Source organism: Taudactylus pleione, unplaced genomic scaffold (assembly GCF_031769625.1).
Source record: "Taudactylus pleione unplaced genomic scaffold, aTauple2 ptg000449l, whole genome shotgun sequence".
Taxonomy (NCBI): domain Eukaryota; kingdom Metazoa; phylum Chordata; class Amphibia; order Anura; family Myobatrachidae; genus Taudactylus; species Taudactylus pleione.
The window spans coordinates 424450-448737 of NW_028284851.1; the positions used below are offsets into that span (position 1 = coordinate 424450).

Consider the following 24288-nt stretch of genomic DNA (forward strand, 5'->3'; position numbering starts at 1 on the left):
CGTTACGATGTAGCGATGGGATCGGAAACGCTGATCCTTTGGTCGAAAATGCCGACCGGCAGCCATCGATGTTCCGTGATCTGTCGCAGGATCGGTGGAATTCTACATGTTAAATTTCACCGATCTGTCAATCAAGATCATTTTTTGATCGTGATCGACATATCTGTGAAATCCAACATGTTGGATTTCAGCGATCCTGCAATGACGGGTTGCAGGATCGCAATAACGCCGCAATCCGTCGCTGATGTATGGGGTCCTTTAGGCACATTTATGCTAATCGGGGTAAGAACTAAGAAGCAAAAGACAGAGGTCCGATATGGGTGACCCGCGCCATTGCCTTGCACCACAAATTGTTATGCTTAGTCTGCGACTTTATACCAGCTCCTTTGAGACAGAAGTACTCATTTAGTTACCCTAGTACACTGCAAGTGAGTTTGTATGCAAATAAGATGCATAATTCAGGGGAAAGTAAGAAAGTATGGTAATCGCTACCCGTGGCCGAGCCTCTAAGTCTCGCGCCATATGGTGCAAAACCGCTAGGTGAACGAGGAGACATCTTCACTTAGCGAGTTGAAAAAAAAAAGGGAAAAAGAAATGAAAGTTAAAAAAAAAAACACCTTTTCTCAGTGTATGTGGAAAAGACGTACTTGTCTAGTGTGACCCTTATAGATACTGTATATCCTGAAAGGAGGATTTAAGACCTTGGCAAGGAGCATTGTCAATGGAACCTATCACTGTGTCCTGTGAGCCCTATAGCTGGGGCCTCAAATATTTAGCAGACGGGATGTACCGTGTTTCCCTGATACTAAGCCCTACCCCGAAAATAAGACCTAACAAAATCCCCAAGAATTGTATTTAATTATTGAAATTGCTGTCAGTGTTAATTAAAATAAGCCCTACCCCGAAAATAGGCCCTATGGAGTGTCTTATTATCGGGGTAACACGGTAGTTACGAGACCGGCGGCCGCGATGCTTCTGGTCTAAATCCAATCAGGGAAAGCAGACAAGGGACATAAGATAGGCGTCGTAATACCAATGCCTACCTTAATCCCTACCCTGAAATCCAGAAGGATGGCTGCCCGAACAAGGTAAGTCCAGGGCGTTAGCAGCGCAGGGGGGAGGAGATTAGGTTTAGGTAGCATAGCGGGGTTAGCGGAAAATTTTGTTGAGGGGGGGTGTTAGGGTTAGACACCCTTAGGGGGGGTGTTAGGGTTAGGCGCCTCTGGGGGGGGGAGGTTAGGGTTAGGCACAAAGGGGGGAGACTTAGGTTTAGGAACTAACAGGGAGGATTAGGGTGCGGGGAGGCAGGGGCATTTCTAGAGAGGAGGGGGCCCGTGTGCAGACTCCGACACGGGCCCCCTCCTCTCCGCCCCGGTGCCGGCAGCACACTGAGCTGTGCGTGGCCAGCGCTGGAGTTATAGACTCTGGGCACTAGAGTGTGCCCAGAGTCTATAGTGTATGCACAGGTCCCCGGGAAAATGGCCAAGGCGGCCATTTTCCCTGTACTGCGCATGCGCAAATGACGGGAAAATGGCCGCAACTGCCATTTTCCAGTCGTTGTACAGCGCCAGACCCCCGCGCCGACCTGGGACTTCGGAGAGGTAAGTAATACTATGGGTGCAGGGTGTGCGGTGCGGGGCCCCCCTGGACCAAGGGGCCCGTGTTCTTCGCACCCCGTGCTCCCATTATAGATACGCACCTGCGAGGAGGGTTAGGGTTAGGCTACTGGAACGGAGGGTTAGGGGGAGAAGGGGGAGGGTAAGTATAATTACCCGACCCCTGTCAGGATACCGACTATGGGGATGCCGCTGTCGGTATTGTAACAGAAGGAATGCCGACAGGTGGCATTGCATACCCATTCCCTTTATAATATGTCATCCGTTCCATAATAAATAATGCTACATACTGTACATACAGCTACTTGTGTAGAAGGCTATAGATGTTATAGATGACGTGCACCTTTAGCTTAGAGGACCTGACATTTATATCATCAATCTAGGTAGCTATTACCGCTATCACCTACAGGACAGAATGAGGTCCCCTCCCCGCTCCCCACCTCTGCCCGTACCCAGGGGCTCCGGTAAGGTGCGATGTGCCCTACTTTCAAAGTTCACCGCCTCAGTCAGGGGCGCAATAATTACGACTGACTCAGACGAGCAGCAGCAGCTGTTGCAAAACACCCATTAATTATTCACTAAAGCCTGGCGGATTCCTGGGCTATGATAACGATCACACCGGCTCCAATCTAAAGTATTTTGCTCGGTTTCAGAGCAAGAAAAAGCTGATTTTTATTTTTTACACTCAAAAACATGAATTTGCAGCTTGGCGAAACAGAGGTGAATGTGGGAGAAAAGAAACGTCTTCTCCCCAGGTACAGAGACCTCTCTGACTGCAGAGGAGACGTGATGTGTTTCTGCGTTGGTGCTTTTCTGAAGTGTCAATCAGATATTGGGGTGTTTTTCTCTTCTTTATGCTACAGACTGTGAGTTGCAGCCAATTACTCCCAGGGTTTCACAGACGCCAAAACTAGTTGAATAAAATCCAAAGTTGAGAACTTCCTACTGATGGCCTCCACGAACCAAGACACAGGCAGGAGGTAGTTAGAGGCCGAATGGACATTAATACATGTACAAGTTTGCAAAGTGCTACCGAATCTATTTTACATGCAATCTGTCCCATTCCTTTGGCCTTGCAGTCTTCTAGGTAACAGAAAAAAATGATTTGTAGCCGTGGAGGTTGAAATAGAGAATGAACCCAGATTGAGCAATTTAAGATTTATTTCAAATATATTCACATTTGGGGACTGGACTGCAATTCGGGGCTCATTTTAGATTGGCGCTTGGAAAATCACATGGTCATTTTCTGTAATGCGAAACCGAAAATGTGTTTATCATAATATTTGTCCCTAACAACGGGCGGTTGGTGCTACTGATGTGGGTATGATAGAAAACTGTTTTTAAATAGAGTTGATTTAGATTTGCTGATATTTATGTTAATATTACAGAGGGCGTCCACAGAAAGCTGAATATCAATAAATGAAATAAAACAGAGAAAACTCGGGGCGAAGCTACTGTACGTATGACTTAGAGAGGAGTTAAACAATTCAGCAGATATCTATGGATTTCAGCGAGCCCGAGTCAGACCATCAGCAAATGTCTAAAGGACATCTCTGAGACACACTGTACTGTATTCTCATCAGAAAACAACATTATATAAAAGCATATATAAAAACAAACTGACACACAACAAATGCAAATAGAAGTAACTTTATAATCCTATAAAACATCTTTGTAAATAACTGTGTCTGCTTTCCAGAGCAAGATACCGAGTTTCTGATGCACTTAGATAAATGGAAGCCAATATCTTAATTTCCTCCCAGTACCAACAGATTATTTCTCCATTTTACTAATAACCATGTTATACTGTATATGTATCCATACAGAACACAGAAGAACAATACAATGGCTGATCGTGCCGACTACCCCAGCTGGGATCGGTATGAAAGACCGCCGGATAAGAGCACGGTGGTCGAAATCCCGATGCCGGCACCGGAGATCCCGACAGAGGTGAGTAAACTACCCACCCTGGTCCCAGGTATAATTACAGTACCTCTGTACAGACCACCCTGGAATAATCGCAGTACCTTTGTACTGACCACCCTGGTATAATCACAGTACCTCTGTACTGACCACCCTGGTATAATCACAGTACCTCTGTACTGACCACCCTGGTATAATCACAGTATCTTTGTACTGACCACCCTGGTATAATCACAGTACCTCTGTACTGACCACCCTGGTATAATCACAGTATCTTTGTACTGACCACCCTGGTATAATCACAGTACCTCTGTACTGACCACCCTGGTATAATCACAGTACCTTTGTACTGACCACCCTGGTATAATCGCAGTACCTCTGCACTGACCACCATGGTATAATCACAGTACCTCTGCACTGACCACCCTGGTATAATCACAGTACCACTGTACTGACCACCCTGGTATAATCACAGTACCTCTGTACTGACCACCCTGGTATAATCACATTACCTCTGTACTGACCACCCTGGTATAATGGCAGTACCTCTGTACTGACCACCCTGGTATAATCACAGTACCTCTGTACTGACCACCCTGGCATAATCGCAGTACCTCTGTACTGACCACCCTGGTATAATCACAGTATCTTTGTACTGACCACCCTGGTATAGTCACAGTACCTCTGTACTGACCACCCTGGTATAATCACAGTACCTTTGTATTGACCACCCTGGTATAATCGCAGTACCTCTGTACTGACCACCCTAGTATAATCACAGTACCTTTGTACTGACCACCCTGGTATAATCGCAGTACCTTTGTACTGACCACCCTGTGGTATAATTGCAGTACCTCTGTACTGACCACCCTGGTATAATCACAGTACCTTTGTACTGACCACCCTGGTACAATCACAGTAACTTTGTACTGACCACCCTGGTATAATCACAGTACATCTGCACTGACCACCCTGGTATAATGGCAGTACCTCTGTACTGACCACCCTGGTATAATCGCAGTACCTCTGTACTGACCACCCTGGTATAATCGCAGTACCTTTGTACTGACCACACTGTGGTATAATCACAGTACCTCTGTACTGACCACCCTGGTATAATCACGGTACCTCTGTACTGACCACCCTGGTATAATCACAGTACCTCTGTACTGACCACCCTGGTATAATCACAGTACCTCTGAACTGACCACCCTGGTATAATCACAGTACCTCTGTACTGACCACCCTGGTATAATCACAGTACCTTTGTACTGACCACCCTGGTATAATCACAGTACCTCTGTACTGACCACCCTGGTATAATCACAGTACCTTTGTACTGACCACCCTGGTATAATCGCAGTACCTCTGCACTGACCACCATGGTATAATCACAGTACCTCTGCACTTACCACCCTGGTATAATCACAGTACCACTGTACTGACCACCCTGGTATAATCACAGTACCTCTGTACTGACCACCCTGGTATAATCACATTACCTCTGTACTGACCACCCTGGTATAATGGCAGTACCTCTGTACTGACCACCCTGGTATAATCACAGTACCTCTGTACTGACCACCCTGGCATAATCGCAGTACCTCTGTACTGACCACCCTGGTATAATCACAGTATCTTTGTACTGACCACCCTGGTATAGTCACAGTACCTCTGTACTGACCACCCTGGTATAATCACAGTACCTTTGTATTGACCACCCTGGTATAATCGCAGTACCTCTGTACTGACCACCCTAGTATAATCACAGTACCTTTGTACTGACCACCCTGGTATAATCGCAGTACCTTTGTACTGACCACCCTGTGGTATAATTGCAGTACCTCTGTACTGACCACCCTGGTATAATCACAGTACCTTTGTACTGACCACCCTGGTACAATCACAGTAACTTTGTACTGACCACCCTGGTATAATCACAGTACATCTGCACTGACCACCCTGGTATAATGGCAGTACCTCTGTACTGACCACCCTGGTATAATCGCAGTACCTCTGTACTGACCACCCTGGTATAATCGCAGTACCTTTGTACTGACCACACTGTGGTATAATCACAGTACCTCTGTACTGACCACCCTGGTATAATCACGGTACCTCTGTACTGACCACCCTGGTATAATCACAGTACCTCTGTACTGACCACCCTGGTATAATCACAGTACCTCTGAACTGACCACCCTGGTATAATCACAGTACCTCTGTACTGACCACCCTGGTATAATCACAGTACCTTTGTACTGACCACCCTGGTATAATCGCAGTACATCTGTACTGACCAGTAGCACACAGAGTGGGGGAACCTGTAATAAATACCTAGGTCCAAATGTAATAGGGTGAGAGTTTAGAAAATGTCAGAGTTTTCTTACACTTTTTAAACTCGGCCAATGTAATAGAATCGAGAACAGAGCAACAGAGCAAACTAGCATGTTTTTCAGACTCAAAAAACTCTCACAATTTAAAATCTCATCCAGATGTTTTCCCATTTTGAAGATAAAACTCGGCCAATGTGAAAGTTTATTGCTAAACTCTCACATTTTCTAAACTCTCACCTTATTACATTTAACCCCCAGTCTCTTGGAGGGACCCTTTGCAACGCATAACGCAGCGTAAAGTATTTTCCATTATTTTTTTCAGAGGGGCCGTGGTCATGCCTTTCTGATTTGCCCACACCCCCTTAGTACACTGGTCTGTGGCTGTCTCAATGGCCCTCGTTTTGACTACCCTGTTGCAATCAATATAGCTTTGTACTGACTACCCTGTTGCAATCACTGGACCTTTTTACAAACCATTGTAGTACAATCACTGTTCTTCTGCACTAAACACCTGGAATAATCACTTTACATCTGTACTGATCACCTAGGTACAATCACTGTTACTCTGTACTGACCAGTCTGGTGTAATCACTGTACCTCTGTATTGACCACCCTGGTACAATAACTGTACCTTTGTACTGATCACCCAGGTGCAATCACTGGACCTCTGTATTGACCACCCTGGTACAATAACTGTACCTTTGTACTGACCACCCTGGTACAATCACTGTACCTTTGTACTGACCACCCTGGTGCAATCACTCTACCTCTGTACTGACCACCCTGGTGCAATCACTTCACCTCTCTGCCAATTATCCTGGTACAAATATGAAATCTGTAGATTAAATACACAATTTAGAGACTTTCCCAAAAACTCTTGGCGGCCTCCGCACGGCACGCTTTGTCAGCAGATGATGCATTGTCGCACAACAGCTCGCCATTAGTCTTAATTCACTGTTTACTGGGACATGTGCAAGGACAAACACCTTGAACCACACATCCCACATTTCTGTCTCTTAACTTGATAACTAAATAATATTCTCATTCATTATGCGAGATAATAAATCAAGCTGTTCCAATGTCCTGGGCTCTAGCATGCTGTGCTACCAATGCTACATTGTAATTACGCTGAGATATATTATCCCCATTCTGTGTGCAGAACACGGAGAGAACAGCACATGTTTGTTGTATAATCAGGATATTGGGACAAATAGTGAGAATATAGGACCTCATTCAGAGGCGGTCGCACAGAGCGATTGGTCGCAGCGAGCGATGTTTTTTACAACTGCGCATGCGTGTACATGGCATGCGCGTGCGCAAGCCTGTCTTTCTGACCGTAATCCTCTCGCTCGTTAGTCACTACGAGGTCGTAGCTGAGATTGGCATTTTGTGCCGTTTGTGGGTGGTTACAGGGGAAGGTGCTTGTGAACAGGGGTGTGGTGGTGCGCACGCAGGCGTGGTTGACCTTAAAAAGGGCGTTTTAAGGGCGTGTATATATTACTGAGCGAGTCTTCACACACGTCATCTCGTTGCAATAACGACGCTACTGCTCGTAGTGCTAAAGGTAGCCCAGGGTCTACCTTAAGTATTGCGAGTGCTGGTGATGGTTTCTGCCTCAACCGATGTCTGTAGGCAATTAACAATGTAACAGGTGTTAATCGTGCTGACGTAGGTTGCCGCCTGCGACCGACTCTGAATTAGGCCGTAGAGATAGGAGGTGTGCTTTCATTGTTGTGGGTGTTTCCGCGCTTACGATTTACGTTGCGACTGAGCGCTCATTTTGCATATTCTCGATCACTTTGGGTGCGACCGATCGCTCTCGAGCAACCGCCTCTGAATGAGGGCCATAACTTCTCCCATTGAGAATACAGAGTGATACAGAGATACTATAGTCTGACATTGAGATATGCACCTAACACCCATTATTTGGGATTCTCTAAGAGGTACATTTGATAAATATCATCATTCATTAAAGTACATTTATTTAGTAACACAGTAAATGGTGCATGGTTACTGCTCACCACAACACCTATTGGGCTGAAGAATTATATCACCTGGCTTCTGGCAGCCAAAGGGGCATATTTATTACTATGTATTCATACTTGCGGTCTACTCCTGAAAATAAAGATTCCTTATCGCCGCAATAAAGATTCTTAATTCGCCCAAATGTATCATTTCTGTGAAGACTATGAGATCATTTTACTTTCTGCTTCGGTACCCAGTTGCACTACAGCGCATGCACCGACGTCCGTTGGCGCAGAGCAAGTGGACAGAACAAAAATGTGGGCTATGTAGCTTTGCTTTCCACAGCTTGGTAAATCCGACCCAAACAGAAGCTTATTGGGGCTGCTTTTGCGGTTGGAAAAGGAGGGACTGCAGCAGAGATGTTATCTTTGTTACATTCAGGGGATCCTTAATATCTGGAGTAACCGAAATGCTGCTTTACAAATATGCCCATATATGACTGATTGACATTCACTGTGCATCAGACCATTAGAAAATAGAAGTGTAATGTCCCTTTAAGGTCTTATGCTTTAAGTAAGTGGCCACTATATGTATAAAGTGATTACGGTCATTTTATGAAACTAATAGGGGTATTCAATATGGGTGCGATAACATCGTTTTTTGCGTAAATATCGCACTTTTTAACGTTTTTGCGTTAATATCACTTGTTTTACTTTTACACCGTATTCAATTTCAAAGACTTATCGCAGTTTTGACAAGTCTTTGATAAAAAATGGTGATAACTTTTCACCATTGAATAGGTGTGGAAAAAAAGTGCAGAATTGGGGTTTAGGGGTGCAGGCTTAAAAAAAATAGCCTGCACCCCTGAGATTGACATTTAAAAAAGAACTGTGCCAAAAAAAGTTTAAAAAAAAAATAGGGACACCCCAAAAAATAAATTAAAAAATTGGGGTGCAAAAAAAAAAAAAGGGAAAAAATTGTTTAACAATAGGGAAATAGGTTCAGGGCTATTCTGCAAGTATGCGGCACGTGTTTTCTAGAATAAAATTATAGTGGCAGGTGCACAAATGCAGAATTTTAAAAAAATTACTTTAAGGACACCAAAATATGCTAGTACCCATCTTCATGTACCCCAAATTTGATGGGACCACTTAAAAAAACAAAAAAAATAACATAAGTGCTCTTCTGCATCACTTCTTCAATGTCGGGAAAAAAACACCTACTGCGGCTATTTAAAGCCCTGACTTTCAATTAAAGTCTAAAACGGGGGTACCCATAGTGTTCCCCCGTGTTTTTACAACTTTAGGGAGGTCTTACAATTATTTTAAGGAAAAATTCGTAACTTTACGCAAATCCAACTTCGGAGTTTCCCGTTTTCGTTAATCTGATATTGAATACGGGGATAAGCGGGAGCGCGCACCATACCTTTACGCAGAAAAAAACTCCGATATGAAACGTTAACTTCGCCAGGGAAGTTAACCTTTCATATTGAATACCCCTCTAAGGGCCTGATTCAGACCCGCTCGCGAGCGCATAGCGCTAGCAAGCGGGTCGATGATCGGGCAGTGCGCACGCGTGAGCCCTGGAGCGAGTGACAAATCACTCGCTCCGGGGCTCGCTACAAGACGGGGCGTCTGTCGATGTTGATCAACAGCTCGCCCCGTTCTGTAGGCGGGTCACTTGTGATGTCAGTAGTGAACTTCCTGCTCTATTAGAGCAGGAAGTTCACTGGGGATTGCGGTGGACGAGACCCTACCACAAGTGTCTCATCGCAAGCCCGATGTTTATCGCGACCATCGCAAGGCTGCCCGCTAAAGCTGTGGGTGGTCACCCACAGCTTAGCGAGAGTCCCGCCCTGATTCAGAGCGAGCGCTCGCAAATAATGAGCGCCTCTGAATCAGGGCCTAATTCACTAGCATATTAGTACGGTGAGGACAACACCAGCCGCAGTTCCATTTTATATAAGCACAGTTTAGAAATGTGTGAGTTTCTTATTTTAGGAACTCTCCCCCTGTGAATAAGAAAAACTGCAGGACGTGTCAGCCGCCCGTATTTTACAACATGCCGAACAGCCAAAATATTGAGAATGTCATAAAGCACATTAGCGCGCACCCACAGGTTGATTTCATTACGATCACAGCTCCCGCTATTAAAGACTTCTCTGCTTATTAATGTCGCTGTCACTGATAAAAATTAAGACGCGGGATAAATAATTTGCCGGCCTACGAGAAGCGCAATGTTCATCTGCTCCGAGTTAAATTAAGCCCAGTCCGGTCATTTTTATTGATACTTTTTAAAACCGAGTTTCAAGACAGTGACAACCTCATTAGAAGTGAACAAACACATACTGTACTGTAGGCTTGCAGAAAGGAGCAGTATTCCTCTTATGGATGGTGCAGATGTCCGCACCTTAAAGGAGCAAACCGGTTTCTTCTTTCAGAATAAATGACAATGGACCTCATTCAGAGCCGGACGCTATTTGCGCTCGCTCGTTCAGAAAATAGGGGTGGCTATTCAAATGAACCGTTCGCTCTTTGCGGTCTGTTCACGCCTCTAGGTCTGAACGAGCGAACCAAACATGCGGTCGTTTTTTGGAAATATACGCCCCCTGGCCGCTCGCATCCTACGTCATGTCCGCTATTTATTAGATTAATCGAGTACATCGACCAGCGTATGAACTGCTCGCTATTCTTGTGGTTGGTTTTTCCTACCGCAATCTTGTGAGCAGTTCTGACTATAAAATAACCCAGTGACGTGGTCCATGACGCTGCTGTATTAATTATGCACACCCTTAAAATGCCCATTTTGACCTTTAAGCATGCCTGCGTTCGGATCTCCACTCCCCGTTTTCATGCACCTTCCCCTGTTACCACCCACAAACGCCTCATCCTGTCACTCAAAATAGCAGGCATTCGCTATTTAGCGAACAAACGATTTTCGGCCGCACTGACTGGTTCACGCATGCGTATTACGACCCGTACGCATGCGCAGTGGTGCAAACAAAGCTGGGAGCGGCCGCTTATGAGCAACTCTGAATCAGGCCCAATATACGATACAGTATGTCCAATTTCATGGTCACCAACACCAAGGTCATAATGATAGAGACCAAAATGCTTAAATGTTAATGCAAATACATCAGACTTTTTCTTATCATTCATTTTATATCTATGCTGGGATATATTCAATATTTATATTTTGTAAACAAAGTAAATGAAATACAATGTAACAGACCACTGATATCTGTGCATAATATCATTGTTATCCCCGAATCTATCTGCTCCTTACAGGTGTGCCCTTTCTTAATGTTGCTGCAGTCACGCCAAATAGCCGCTCTCGGCACGCCAAGTGCCGCGTGTCTCGGACACACCGAGCATCTTTCTCGCTCAAAATGTGCGTCTTAGTTGCAAAAATAAATGTACTGGAAGTGACGAAACGTCATTACTGGCGAGCACTGGTCAATGGACTGTGCGACATTTGTACATCTGTGTGCGACCGAGTCTCGATCTGTGTGTCTCCGATGCAGCAGCTGCGGCATTTCCCTACACCCAGATTCATTGTGGTTCATCTGCGACTTTGGGCCTGATTCAGCACAGATCGCAAGATTGCGAATGCATGCACACGGCTGCTGCAAAATTATGCGCATTAATGCAATGGCACTGCCGCCGCATGACAAGATGCAGACGCCCAGCACTACCTAAAGCCGCCCCCTTACCTTTACTCACATCCGCAATAGTCAGCAAAAACATCGGTAACATCGAGAACCATCGGATCCATACGCACAGTTGAGGATGACCTGACCTCACTAAACTGCTAAACTTCCTGCACGCAGCGAGCGCTCAGGCTGCATATGCCGTCTCACGGGCTTAATTATGCACGCCCCCGAAACGCAGTCCGAACGCACTGGCACGCCTTCGTTCCTCCAACAACCCAACCCCTCCCTGGGACCACCACCAAACGGCACTTCCTGTCAATCACTGAGTGATGGGACTGCGTGCTCACTGCGATCGCTTCTCGATTGCAGTGACCAGTTCGTGCACGTGCACTGCGCTGCATAAGCAAAACGCAACAATCGGCCAAGTGCGTGTGCGAATTCTCATCTGCCTTCTTTGCTGAATCAGGCCCTTTGTACGCCTGTAAAAAAAATTTCCTGCACCATTAAAGTCGCATCCTAGCATCTCCGGTACACTATGATGTAAAGTGTAAACTCCTCTCGGAGTGTGACATATGGCGTACGACCAATCTATAAGTGAAGATACTCCTGTAATTGCCCACAAAGTCGCTGACCTATTGGCGGAGAAGAGGGAGAAGACAGATCATTCATTCTAAAATGTTTTTACACTTTCGGATGACCCCATTCCTCCAACTCCATATACAGTATTGTTGCATCTGTCTGGATCCTTCTGGGCTTTTCAGTGACATTTTTATATCATCGACAAAAGTAGCTACTTGGCATTGCCCTTGGATATGACACAGAAACAGCTTTGAAATGTAGTGTGATCCAGAGCAGCTATGTGACGCATCCAAGGGCATATGGGAGATCTATAAATTCTCATTAAGAGAAAGTTAAAGTTGCTGATGAGCACCTACAAACCAAACTAATACATCAAAGTCCGCAGGTGACAACTCCTGAATTGTGTTTCTGAATTGGAGCCTTTTACGAAACACACAGTAACATAGATGGAACATCTGGGATTGCGTGCCTACCTGTTGGGTTGAGATGTCTCCAAGTGATGATTGGGTCCGGGCGCCCATTGGCAATACACATCAGAGTCACATTGCTCCCTTCATTCACAGTGATGTCTGCAGAGATATTGGAGATCTTTGGTGGCACTGGCAGGAGAAGATAACAGCGTTACACAAGGCAGCCTTAGGTGTGTGACTTTCATTTTTAAGCATTTGTCTTAGTTATACATATAAAAATGCGTCGCCATTGAGCTCCGGTCCCAGGTGGACCCACATGTAGAACATGCTGCTAACAGCTGGGCATAACCAATGTGTCGCCAGCTTGGGCACGGGAAACGGCACCCGTTTTACTTTTATACACAATAGTCTGCAATGTAATCGTCTGTGTAATGAGAGGAGGAACCTGTAATTTTATACTTTTTTAGACGTATCCCTGAGAGAGCGCGAGAAACAACAGAATTTAAAAAATGAGGTCCTTTGATCATAATAGTCTATAAACTTATCATACAGCTTTCTAACTGCGACTCTGATTATCAATGCGCCAAGGGTGGGACAGCATCCCCATGACTAGAGGGACTCTCCGTGGCTGACCTCTCTCTCTAACCTCTAGCCTTAGGCCCTCATTCAGAGCCGTATGCTCTGAGCAGAGCGCACGCTCTGAATGAGGCCCGTCCTCCATATCTATGGAGCGTCCTCCTGGACGCTCGTATAGCTGTGGGTCACCACCCACAGCCTATACGAGCGTGCAGTTTGATGGCCGCGATGGTCTTGACCATCGCGACCATCGAAACTGCGAGCCGGAGCCTGCGGTTGAGGTTTTCAACCGCAAGGCCCGGAGTGATTTTGGCTCTATCAGAGCCAAAATCACTCCCACTGACATCACTAGTGATGTCAGTGGGCCGGCTTCTGACGGGAGGCGTTCCCTTAGGAACGCCCCCGTCAGGGAGGCACGCCCCCGGCACGCCCACCAAAGGGGGCGTGCTGTCAATCAACATCGACAGCACGCCCCCTTTGATCAGACACAACGAGCGAAGGAAAGTCGTTCGCTCGTCGTGTCTGGCGCATGCGCACGACGGAGCTCCCTCCGTCGTGTGCATGCTCAGTGCATAACATCGACCCACTTGCGAGCGGACAGCCGCTTGCGATTGGGTCTGAATCAGGGCCTTAGTTCTGTTGCCGCGGGAGCAATTGCGGCCTACAAGTCTGCACCATCCCCTGATATACAGATCACGCACCCCTACAGATACTGTATAGTATAGATAGCAGTGTAAAGGGGCGTCCCTACTGGCGCACATACACCGTCTCCTGTTCCGTACTGGCGCTAATCACCTGACCACTAGTAGCCTCACTAGTAGCCTCCATTCACCTTCCCTCCTCCAGCCTCGCGTTCTAGATCTCTCACCGCAGCCCGCAAGACAGAGACAAGAATCAATATAAAATTCCTTTGGACATTTATTACAGTAAGTGATTGAACAGTTCTGACACGGATATGTATTATATATGCTGGATGCTAAACCAAATACACCAACCAATAAATCACTGCTGGCAGATAGAGCTGCTCCCTTTCTAGGTATTAGATAAAGCAGCATTTTTTTCGGTGAAATACGCTGAATATCAAGATCTGCTAGCGGGCGCCAAGCGAGACAGCTGACGGTTACTTTGCATACTGCGGGCGGCAGATGCAGGTATTTCCATTCCTGTATAATTTTTTTTTTGGAGCTTTACGTAACTCTCATCGCCATTTACAAATTGCATTTAATAGAAAAAAAAAATGTCTTCCCTGCGTGTGACGTCTGCACGGTTTGTTCGTTTTAGCAACAGAAAAGTATTTTCTTTATGATCTGTAATGGGGCAGTAATCGGGCGCCTGGCCTTTACGCTCAGGCATTTCTTCCCCCATCTAAGCCCAGCTGAATCAGGGAAGCAAATTGATACGTACCCATATCCCAATGTAATTAAAATGCAACATCCAATAAAAGGCTATCCTGATGTTACTGCATTTATTTTAAGGTGGTCTAAAATAGATTGTATTCACTTACTTTTATCAGTGTGTTTATAAATGATCATAGGCCCTGATTAAGAGCCGCTCGTAAGCGGCCGCTCGTTCGTTCTGACCGATGTTCGCACATCTGCGTATGCGTACGGATTTTAATACGCATGCGCGAACCAGTCAGTGCGGCCGAAAATCGTTTGTTCGCTATATAGCGAATGCCTGCTATTTTGAGTGACAGAAGGAGGCGTATGTGGGTGGTAACAGGGGAAGGTGCTTGAAAACGGGGGTGTGGAATTCGAAAGCAGGCGTGCTTAAAAGTCAAATCGGGCATGTTAAGGGAGTGCATAATTAATACAGCAGCGTCATTGACCACGTCACTTGGTTTATTTTTACTCAGAACTGCTCGCAAAATAGCGGTTGAAAAAACCAGCCACAAGAATAGCGAGCAGTTCATACGCTGTTCGATGTACTTGATTAATCTAATAAATAGCGGACATGACGTATGGTGCGAGCGGCAAGGGGGCGTATTTTTCAAAATTACAACCGCAAGTTTTGCTCGCTCGTTCATACTTAGCGGCGTGAACAGACCGCAATTAGCGAACGGTTCATTTGAATAGCCACCCCTTGTTTTAGAACGAGCGACCGCAAATAGCGAGCGGCTCTGAATGAGGGCCATAATGCATAAAGGTCATTTGCAAATGTGCAAGAAAGTTGTTGTTCTTTTGCATGCAATCTTTTCACCCAATCAATGCCACTGACACCAATGACCAGATGACAACCTTCATTACAAGGGCAATCCCTTTAACATTTAAAGGGCGAGGCCTGCTCTGCACAGGAATAAAATGTTCCACCACATTCTCTACTTTCTCTGAAAGATCTCCAGCTCTACGAAGGAACATATACACTATACAGGTGTGCACTGTATCTGCGAATGTTTCCTGTGGCTCTGTCATACAAGACGACTTGTGTCTCTTAGGTTTAATGGTCCTTTATTTACTGTGCTGCTCGGGGCTCCCATTAAAAGCCTCGGGCCCCGGCGGGTGGTCTATTCTTCCAGCTTTTATCTGTGAGAGGATCTGTACGGCAGCATCCTGTGCTGGCTTGCTAAGGTGTTTGAATGACTTCCCTCTGGGGTCTGCATTCACATTAGGATTCAATAGATTGGCCTTATCCATTTTCTGTCGACCACCCGCCGTTTACTCGTGTCCAACGGCAGCGGAGACACAGCGTAGCGGTAGATAATGGCCATTCCTTGTGTATAAAAACAGATATCAGATATTAGCTTTTTGTGGACCCCTCTGAAGTCTTTTTGTAAACCTCTCCTACTATTCAATTACGGCTGGCTGACATATCCCGCCCTCCCCCGCTGTTCTCCCTATCGTTCGCTGTTGTCGTCTTCTTATAGCTCGGATCGAGCCGTGGCTAATAGCTGCCCAATTACGGTGTTTAATGGCACAAACTCTTTTTATAAACGTGGCTGTGTCCCTAGAGGTTTTTCCTCTCTTTTATACTGTATGTTTATGTTTTTCCACGATTTTTCTTTTTGCCCGCACTTTTTTTTTTTTTTTAGCTTGGTTCGCTTTGGGCAGCCGCGGCCTGCGCTCCTCCCCTGGGCTTCCAGCGAAGTCATATTTTTTTCCATATCGTCTCTCTCATTTTCACTTTCTGTGCTCCAGGAGCCGGGTGTAGTCAGGAATGAAACAAAATCATTTTCTGCTTTGCTTGTTGCAGAGTAAACAGCGCAGCCGCTCGCTGTGTGTTTTTAATACGATACTTGTACGTTTGTTTTTTGAAAGAAGCCCGGAATAGCGTGTGTCAGCGCGGACACATACTGAGACCCAGCCAGGAAGCATATAATAATAAGCATATAATTATGGCTTTGTGCTGGGAGGTATGCAGAATGTTCCCTTTCCAGTTTCCCTGTGCGGTTTAACGAAGCTATACAGGGACATGGGATGGCTCCTCTAAGGTCACAACGCTGGAAATCACATTATCATTGAGAATAAAGATCTCAAACAAGTGTAGCATCGCCACCAGGGTCGTATTCTATAATGGGTGCAGGGTGTGTGGATACACACAAGCTCCTGGGCCCAGGGGAGTCTCACACCGCACACTCTGCATCCATAATTTTACCTCTTCGGAGTCCAGCGTCGGCGGTTGCCTCGCTGCACAAATCACCTGGAAAATGGCCGGTGTGGCCATTTTACCAGCGTTTTGCACAAATGCGCTGTGGTGAGATCTCCGGGAAAATGGCTACCACGGCACAGACTAGTGCCCAGAGCCTACTGCCCGGCTCAGCACGCTGCCGGCTGGAGTCTGTACATGGGACCCCTCCTCTCTTAATACGCCCCTGATCCCCCCACACTAGTGTTTCATTAACAAAATGGCCTTAGGGGGCATATATGATAGTGTCTCACTTCTCCACCACCATGTAGGGGCAGGCTAAGGGCAGGCTTGCCTACCCTCCCGTTTTGGCCGGGAGCCTCCCGATTATCGGGTGCCGCTCCCAGCCCCCCGGAAAGGCAGGCAAGCCTCCCGGAAGTCTCACACCCTCCCCACCTCCCCCCTGAAAAAAACAAATCCCTGCAGTGGGGGGCCCGGTGACGCGATTTGAGCAATCGCATCATCGTGGCCCCGCCCCCTGCTTCACAATGCCGAAAATCACATCATTGTGAAGAGGGGGTGGAGTCACGATGACGCGATCATGCGGCTCCGCCCCCAGTGTGACCCAAAATGGATGCCCCGCCCCTGGCTCCGCCTCCAATGGCCGGCGCCGCCCCCCGCTATTAGCCGACAATCAGCTCCGCCCCGGAAGGCTGGAGCTGATTGTCGGCAAGTATGGCTAAGGGCCTCATTTTGGGTCGCACGCAATGCTGATGTTCACATGGGTGAGCGATTACTGCGCATGCATGAAAAATCCTGAAATCTCCAGGGGCGCATGCGTTACCCCTGAGCGTTACCCTGAGCGTACGCACGAAGGCTCTGCTGTGATGGATACAGACGGTATAAAAAATGTTACGGAAAAGCCGTGGCCGCTCCTTGACGGCGACTCGGGGGGGGGGGGGGGCTAGTAGTACAAAATTGTCCCATTCAGTGAGCGTGTTATGGAAGTGTCACGTGCGCGCCAATGGAAATGGAGGAATTGACAGGCGCACAGCCGCAGACATAGGAGGGCGCGGTCAGACGGAAACACTGCACCTGCCATAGGACTGGTGCAAATTTTCGATGGTGTGAGCAATGATGGCGGCTTCTAAGGACGCACCATTCGGTTTTACACTTTGCTAGTGGCGCTAAAAGTGGGCGTCTCAGTCCTTGCACGTTCGGTCACACAAATGTACACGGGGAAGGTGTTTGTAGGTTATTTGTATAAACTCGCATAGGAGCGACCGCCAATAGAAGCTGATGCGTTCGCTTTTGCGTGCGACTCAGAAACAGGCCCTAAGCCACTGTACGGTGTAAAGGCTCATTGCTGCCCTAAAATGCCCATCTACAGCCTCTCCTGCTCATAGGATCGAGCTCCTACTTCCACCTGCCCCCTTTATGGAGCCTTATAGTTCAGGAGCACATGTCAGCTGATTCATGGAAGATTCAAAGAAACATACAAACTATCTACTTATTATTTAATCTCTGTGCAGTGCTCTTACAGGGTTATCTGAGGACAGGCTTAATAATCGCTGCCCGGAATAATGGATTCCCACCCCCTAACCCTTGTTGCCTGAAAAAGTTGGGTGATCTTGGAAGGCCAGTGTTAAAAATTAGACTTTTTAGAAATTAAATGCTGTACAGCCGATCAATATGGAATGCTCATTTTAAATGATACTTTTAACTATTTAATTTCAATATTTATCACCTTAGAGGGAACATAGCTCGGGTAATGCTCTCAGGAGCACGGTAAGACCTTTTGGGGGTAACCTGAAAACAGAATTTGCGAAACCTTGCTGCAAAATGACTAATACACTGTTATAACAGCCATTTGTATTTTGCTGGGAGATGCAAGTGAGGGCTTGGAGGGCCACATGTGGTCCCAGGACTGCCTGTTGCCCATCACTGACTTAAAAACCACCCCCACCCCCTTCAGTCATTTAATCCTTCATAGTCTTGTCTGGAAAAATAAAATTAAATTTTAGCATTTGGCTGTAACTAAGGGCCTGATTCTGTGGCTGTAACTAGGGGCCTGATTCCGTGAATGTAACTAAGGGCCTGATTCCATGGCTGTAACTAAGGGCCTGATTCCATGGCTGTAACTAAGGGCCTGATTCCATGGCTGTAACTAAGGGCCTGATTCCGTGGCTGTAATTAGGGGCCTGATTCCGTGGCTGTAACTAATGGCCTGATTCCCTGGCTGTAACTAAGGGCCTGATTCCTAAGGGCCTGATTCCATGGCTATAACTGGGTCTGACTCCGTTGCTGTAACTAAGGGCCTGATTCCGTGGCTTTAATTAAGGGGCTGATTCCGTGGCTGTAACTAAGGGCCTGACTCCGTGGCTGTAACTAAGGGCCTGATTCCGTGGCTGTAACTAAGGGCCTGATTCCATGGCTGTAACTAAGGGCCTGATTCCGTGGCTGTAATTAGGGGCCTGATTCCGTGGCTGTAACTAAGGGCCTGATTCCATGGCTGTAACTAATGGCCTGATTCCGTGGCTGTAACTAAGGGCCTGATTCCTAAGGGCCTGATTCCATGGCTGTAACTAAGGGCCTGATTCCGTGGCTGTAACTAAGGGCCTGACTCCGTGGCTGTAACTAAGGGCCTGATTCCATGGCTGTAACTAAGGGCCTGATTCCGTGGCTTTAATTAAGGGGCTGATTCCATGGCTGTAACTAAGGGCCTGACTCCGTGGCTGTAACTAAGGGCCTGATTTCGTGGCTGTAACTAGGGGTCTGTGTCCGTGGCTGTAACTAAGGGGCTGATTTCGTGGCTGTAACTAAGGGTCTGACTCCGTGGCTGTAACTAAGGGCCTGATTCCGTGGTTGTAACTAAGGGCCTGATTCTGTGGCTGTAACTAGGGGTCTGTGTCCGTGGCTGTAACTAAGGGCCTGATTACGTGGGGCCTGATTCCCATGGCTGTAACTAAGGGCCTGATTCCGAGATTTACACTAATGCTATTGCAACCTCAGTCTCTTACGGATTGCACTTGGGAAAATAGGCTAATGCCTTCCAAATCTTAGCCTAGCATAGGGATGCCCCCTGCTGCTTTCTCATATCTGTCTGACGACAAGCAATAGCGTAAACATCGGTAACATTGACGCAGATCAGCCAGCCACGCAGCTTGTAAGTCGTTAGTCTTGTCTCAAACACTACGGCTCTCCTGACATGCAAAGAGCTCTCATGCTGCAAATGAGATCGCAGCGGCTAATTTAAGTACGCCAATGAAACCGAGTTTAAACCTTCCCGTTTGTCTACCTTTGTCTACCACTGACTGCTTGCCACTCATTTTGGAGTGGATCCTCTGTGCGAACATGAACGCAATAGAATCACTGCGCATGTGCAGTGTGGCTTACACGCATGTGCAATGGCAAACAATCACTTGATCTGTGTAAATATCGACATTGCGTAAATCTCGGAATCAGGTCCTAAGCACAAACATGCAGGGGCATAAGTTCATACCAGGAGCCCAGAGGCGAGATACTTGTTGGTATCCCTCCCCAGCTTGCATTCACTGCCAACACCCCAGCAGCACCCAGAAACACTATCCTCCCCCTGCATTCACTGCCAACACCCCAGCAGCACCCAGAAAAACACCCTCCCCCCTGCATTCACTGCTAAAAGCCTAGCAGCACCCAGACACACACTCCAATACACAAACACTACATGTTGCTGATCAGGGTCTTCCATATTTTCTATTTCCACAGCAAAGGCAGAGTGTGAGGGGAAGGAACCAACAAAGGAGGGAACGGGCATGCAGTTCAGACTCTGTCCTGTCCCTTTTATGTACAGTGGGCAGTTTCCTTGTTGGAAATCTGCCTCTAGAAACTGGACTCAGGGTGAGGAAGTCAGTGTGCCCCATGCAAGGGTGGTGCCCGGAGGCGACCATCTTCATGGTCTCCTGTATTTATGCCCCTGGGTACATGCATCTAACCAGCACTTGACAGAGGAGGTGCAACATGTTGCCCCTTTTCAACCCCTACTGTATGCTTCATTTTGGACTTAAATTGCACAATAGTCCCTGTGGAAACGGTTCCACTTGCACAACAGCCGAAACGTCACAGAGCAGCGTTCTAACGGCACTTTTACACTTTGCAAATTTATTAATGACCCTAACTGTATTGTCCAAGAAAGCTCCAGCAAAGGGTAACAGCAAATAAGTCTGGTGTAATGTGTTCATAACTTCATACAGACGGATAAACTGTGCAGACCCAGCAGTGAGCGCGCCTCCTTACCATTACATGCTCTGCAGTTCCACGCTGAGTTCTGCAATATAAAGGACACTCTCCCTTTCCCCTAAGGAATTTCAATTATATACAGATACCGAGCATAATTACATCGTTCTGTATGCTCTCTGCCTTGGGGTTAAACTGTATTAAAATGTTTTGAATTATTCAGAATATTAACATTGTTTTTATACTTTCAGTTTGAATAATTTTCATCCTGATTTTCCCACTTTTATGGCACATATTTGATTATTATTTCCCAATGCACAAAGCTAGCCGGAATTATTACTTCTTTACTTTTTATGCACCTAGCGACAGAAGAAACTGGCAGCCGTAGCAGACAGACTGAGGGGCTATTGGTAAATTGTGTCTCAGCTATTTGCCAGGGCACCTTGCATGGAACAACACTACTGTACATTGTGCACAATGGATTCCTCATTTACTTTTCCAGTATAAAGGAAAACCAGTATTCCATAAGTTCTTTCTCATCTTAGATCAATGATAAAAGGTATCTGTGGCACAATGGCCCTCATTCAGAGGCGGTCAGAGGATGCAAGCGGTCGCTCAGAACCTGGGCGGCCGCTTGGATCCTGACCGCTCACCTCTGTTTCGGTCGTTAGGCTGTGGGTTTACACCCACAGCTCTAACGACCGCTAGGGTGATGATCGCAGTGGTCATAGACCATCACGACCATTGGGGCTTACGACGAGACCCTAGGGTAGGGTCTCACTTGTCGTAAGCCCCGGAGAGCTTCTGGCTCTGTCGGAGCCGGAAGCTCTCCACTGACATCACTAGTGATGTCAGTGGGGCCTCCCGCAAACGGCAGGCGTTCCCATGGGAACGCCTCCGTTTGGGCTGCCACCCCCCGGCCCGCCTTCCAAACGGGGCGAGCTTTCAATCAACCTCGACAGCTCGCCCCCTTTGGAAAGAGACCCGCTACGACCGGCGCTGTCGGTCATAGCGGGTCTCACGCATGCGCACGAAGGAGCCGGCTGCCTCGTGCGCATGCACACTGGACAAACATCGAGGCGGTCGTAGACTGTAAGGCCGCCTCTGAATGAAGCCCAATGTGCTTTGACATCTGGTGAGGTCAATACATACACGAAGAGAGATGGCAGGAGTTTATGCCTAACGTTCCCTGCCCAGATCTATATACCCTACCACCAGTCTTCTTATCACGTGAAACTAGTATTTTAGACCCGTCATTCGTGTCACTAGCTATTATACCCAGCATTGCAGTTTTTTTTCTGTCCTGTCATCATCCATCTTCCCATCAAGGTTCCCCCTTTCGCCATCTGTCCCTCTCTCATCTGTCCTCCTCCCTGTCTGTTTCTCTTCCCCTCTCTGTTTCTCTAATCTATGTCCTCCTCCGCATCTGTCTCTCTCCCCCCTCTGTGTTTCTCTCATGTCTGTCCTTTTCCCTGTCTATCACTCTTCCCCCTTTTGTTTCTCTCATCTCTGTCCTACTCCCTGTATGTCTCTCTTCCTCTTCATATTTCTCTCATCTCTACCCTTCTCCCTGTCTGTCTTTCTTCCCCTTTGTATTTATCTCATCTCTGTCCTATTGCCTGTCTGTCTCTCTTCCCCTTTGTGTTTCTTTCATCTCTGTTTCTCCTCTTCCATATCTCTCTCTCATCTCTGATCCTAATGTACCCCAACCTCCCATCTGTCTCTTATTTCTGTTCTCTCTCCCCAATCTGTCTCATATTTGTCTCCACACTATTAGGGGCATATTTCTCACAATTTTTAATCCGGATGTGATAAATATTTTACATGTAAATTCACAAATTGAAAATGAATACTTCCACATGAATTTACTAACAATCTCTTGCGAGGAGACGGGTTCCGATAAGAGTCCATCCTGGTGAAGAGCTGGAAGCTGAGTGGTTCGGGGCTTGGTAAATCTGACAGCTTTGTAGCTCCCATAAAAACCTATGGGGGCTGCTGTTGGCAATGGAGGAACCGCAGCCACATGGTACATCTCTCTTATCTCTGTCTCCACTCTCCTGTCTTCCTTTCATCACATCTCTCTCACATCTCTGCCACCCTTCCCTTGACTGTCTCTATCTTGCTCCATGTATCTCATTTTGGGAATGAGTAGCAATTTTTGGGTTGCGTGGGGGTGCTGGTTCAGGGAGCTGTTACATGCTGAAGGCTTGAGGGCATGTGAGTGGTTTGTGTGTGTGTGTGTGTGTGGGAGGGGGGGTAGGGCCGTAGCAGGGCGTTTTTTCACCCTGTGCCAGTCCCATCCCCATGTGATGTCATAACATCATGCTGAGTTGGTGGATTCGACAGGACAAGGAAGACTAGCAGGATCCGGAGCATCAAAGGATGATCCGAGCGGCTCTTCTAGGTAGTACTACCCCACTGCCCTGCACCCTAGGCAGCGACACCACTTGTATACCCCTATGTATGACCCTGTTTGTAATTGTAAGGACACGTTTACACATTTCTGTTACATGCAGTATCTTTTCCTGCAGACATTTCTCAGTTACACATCTATTGTACTATGCAAATCTGATACATTAAATTCTCCCTAACGCCCAGATTTACAGAAGTCCCTACAAACACTGTACTTGGGAAAAGCCCTTGGAGTGTTTCTGCAAAACACCGTAAGATGCGAATCGCGTTGGTGCGCGGGCCTCCTTCAAATACGAGGAAGAACCTACCAGGTTTGTCCTCCTAATTACTACCAAATATGCCCAGAAGCTTTCTGTGGCCACACAACTTGTTCCTGCAGAGACTGTAATACAAATATAATATAAAACCTGATAAATGTGCTCTATTTCCAGGCTTTGCAGCTGAAGTGAAGTGTGAACTAACGTCAGCTCCTCCATTAACACATTATTCTCGACAGGAAAATCAAACTTTGCTAAAACGTGCTGCTGAGTGAGAGAAACAGGCTGACCTCATCAACGGTGAAACATCTGGGGCGCTCTCTGTGATGAAATCCCAAATGGTGGATCAAACCTGGGTAGACTTCCAGCAGATCTAAACAGGAAAATATATTCCAGTCTTCAGAAGCCGACCTGAGAAACATTTGGGCTGCGCATCTCATTGGCACAGATTTGTTCTCTCTTGATGACAGCAAACAACTCTCTCCTCATTGAAGAGATTTATGTATAATGATTTGCCATCAGATTAAAGTATACTGCACAGGGCTTTCATTGTTTTAGATGTCTTACTCAGATTGAAATTTGTGCAATCTGTGGGCTGAGATCCCAATTGGGTTCCGGAATCGTTTTGTCTGGTAGGCTACACACTCCCTCCGCATTCACCATTAAAGCTAACAAGATTGTACGCTCAGTAAAGATAGACGAGATTATAACAAAGTGCCTGATTGTACATTTACAGCATCATTCTCGTGATGAATAATAGTAGAGGACGAAGATCATTTCGTTTTA

The 24288-nt window shown here is 46.7% G+C and overlaps 1 protein-coding gene across 3 annotated transcripts in view; it reads right to left on the reverse strand.

Moving 5' to 3' along the window:
- Window positions 1-24288, reverse strand: part of LSAMP (limbic system associated membrane protein) — an 802309-nt gene that overhangs the window by 263317 nt on the left and 514704 nt on the right. For all 3 annotated transcript variants that reach the window (XM_088448049.1, XM_088448048.1, XM_088448047.1), the window contains exon 3: window positions 12545-12670. In XM_088448049.1, the coding sequence (XP_088304175.1) occupies window positions 12545-12670 (126 nt within the window). The remainder of the gene's footprint in view (window positions 1-12544; window positions 12671-24288) is intronic.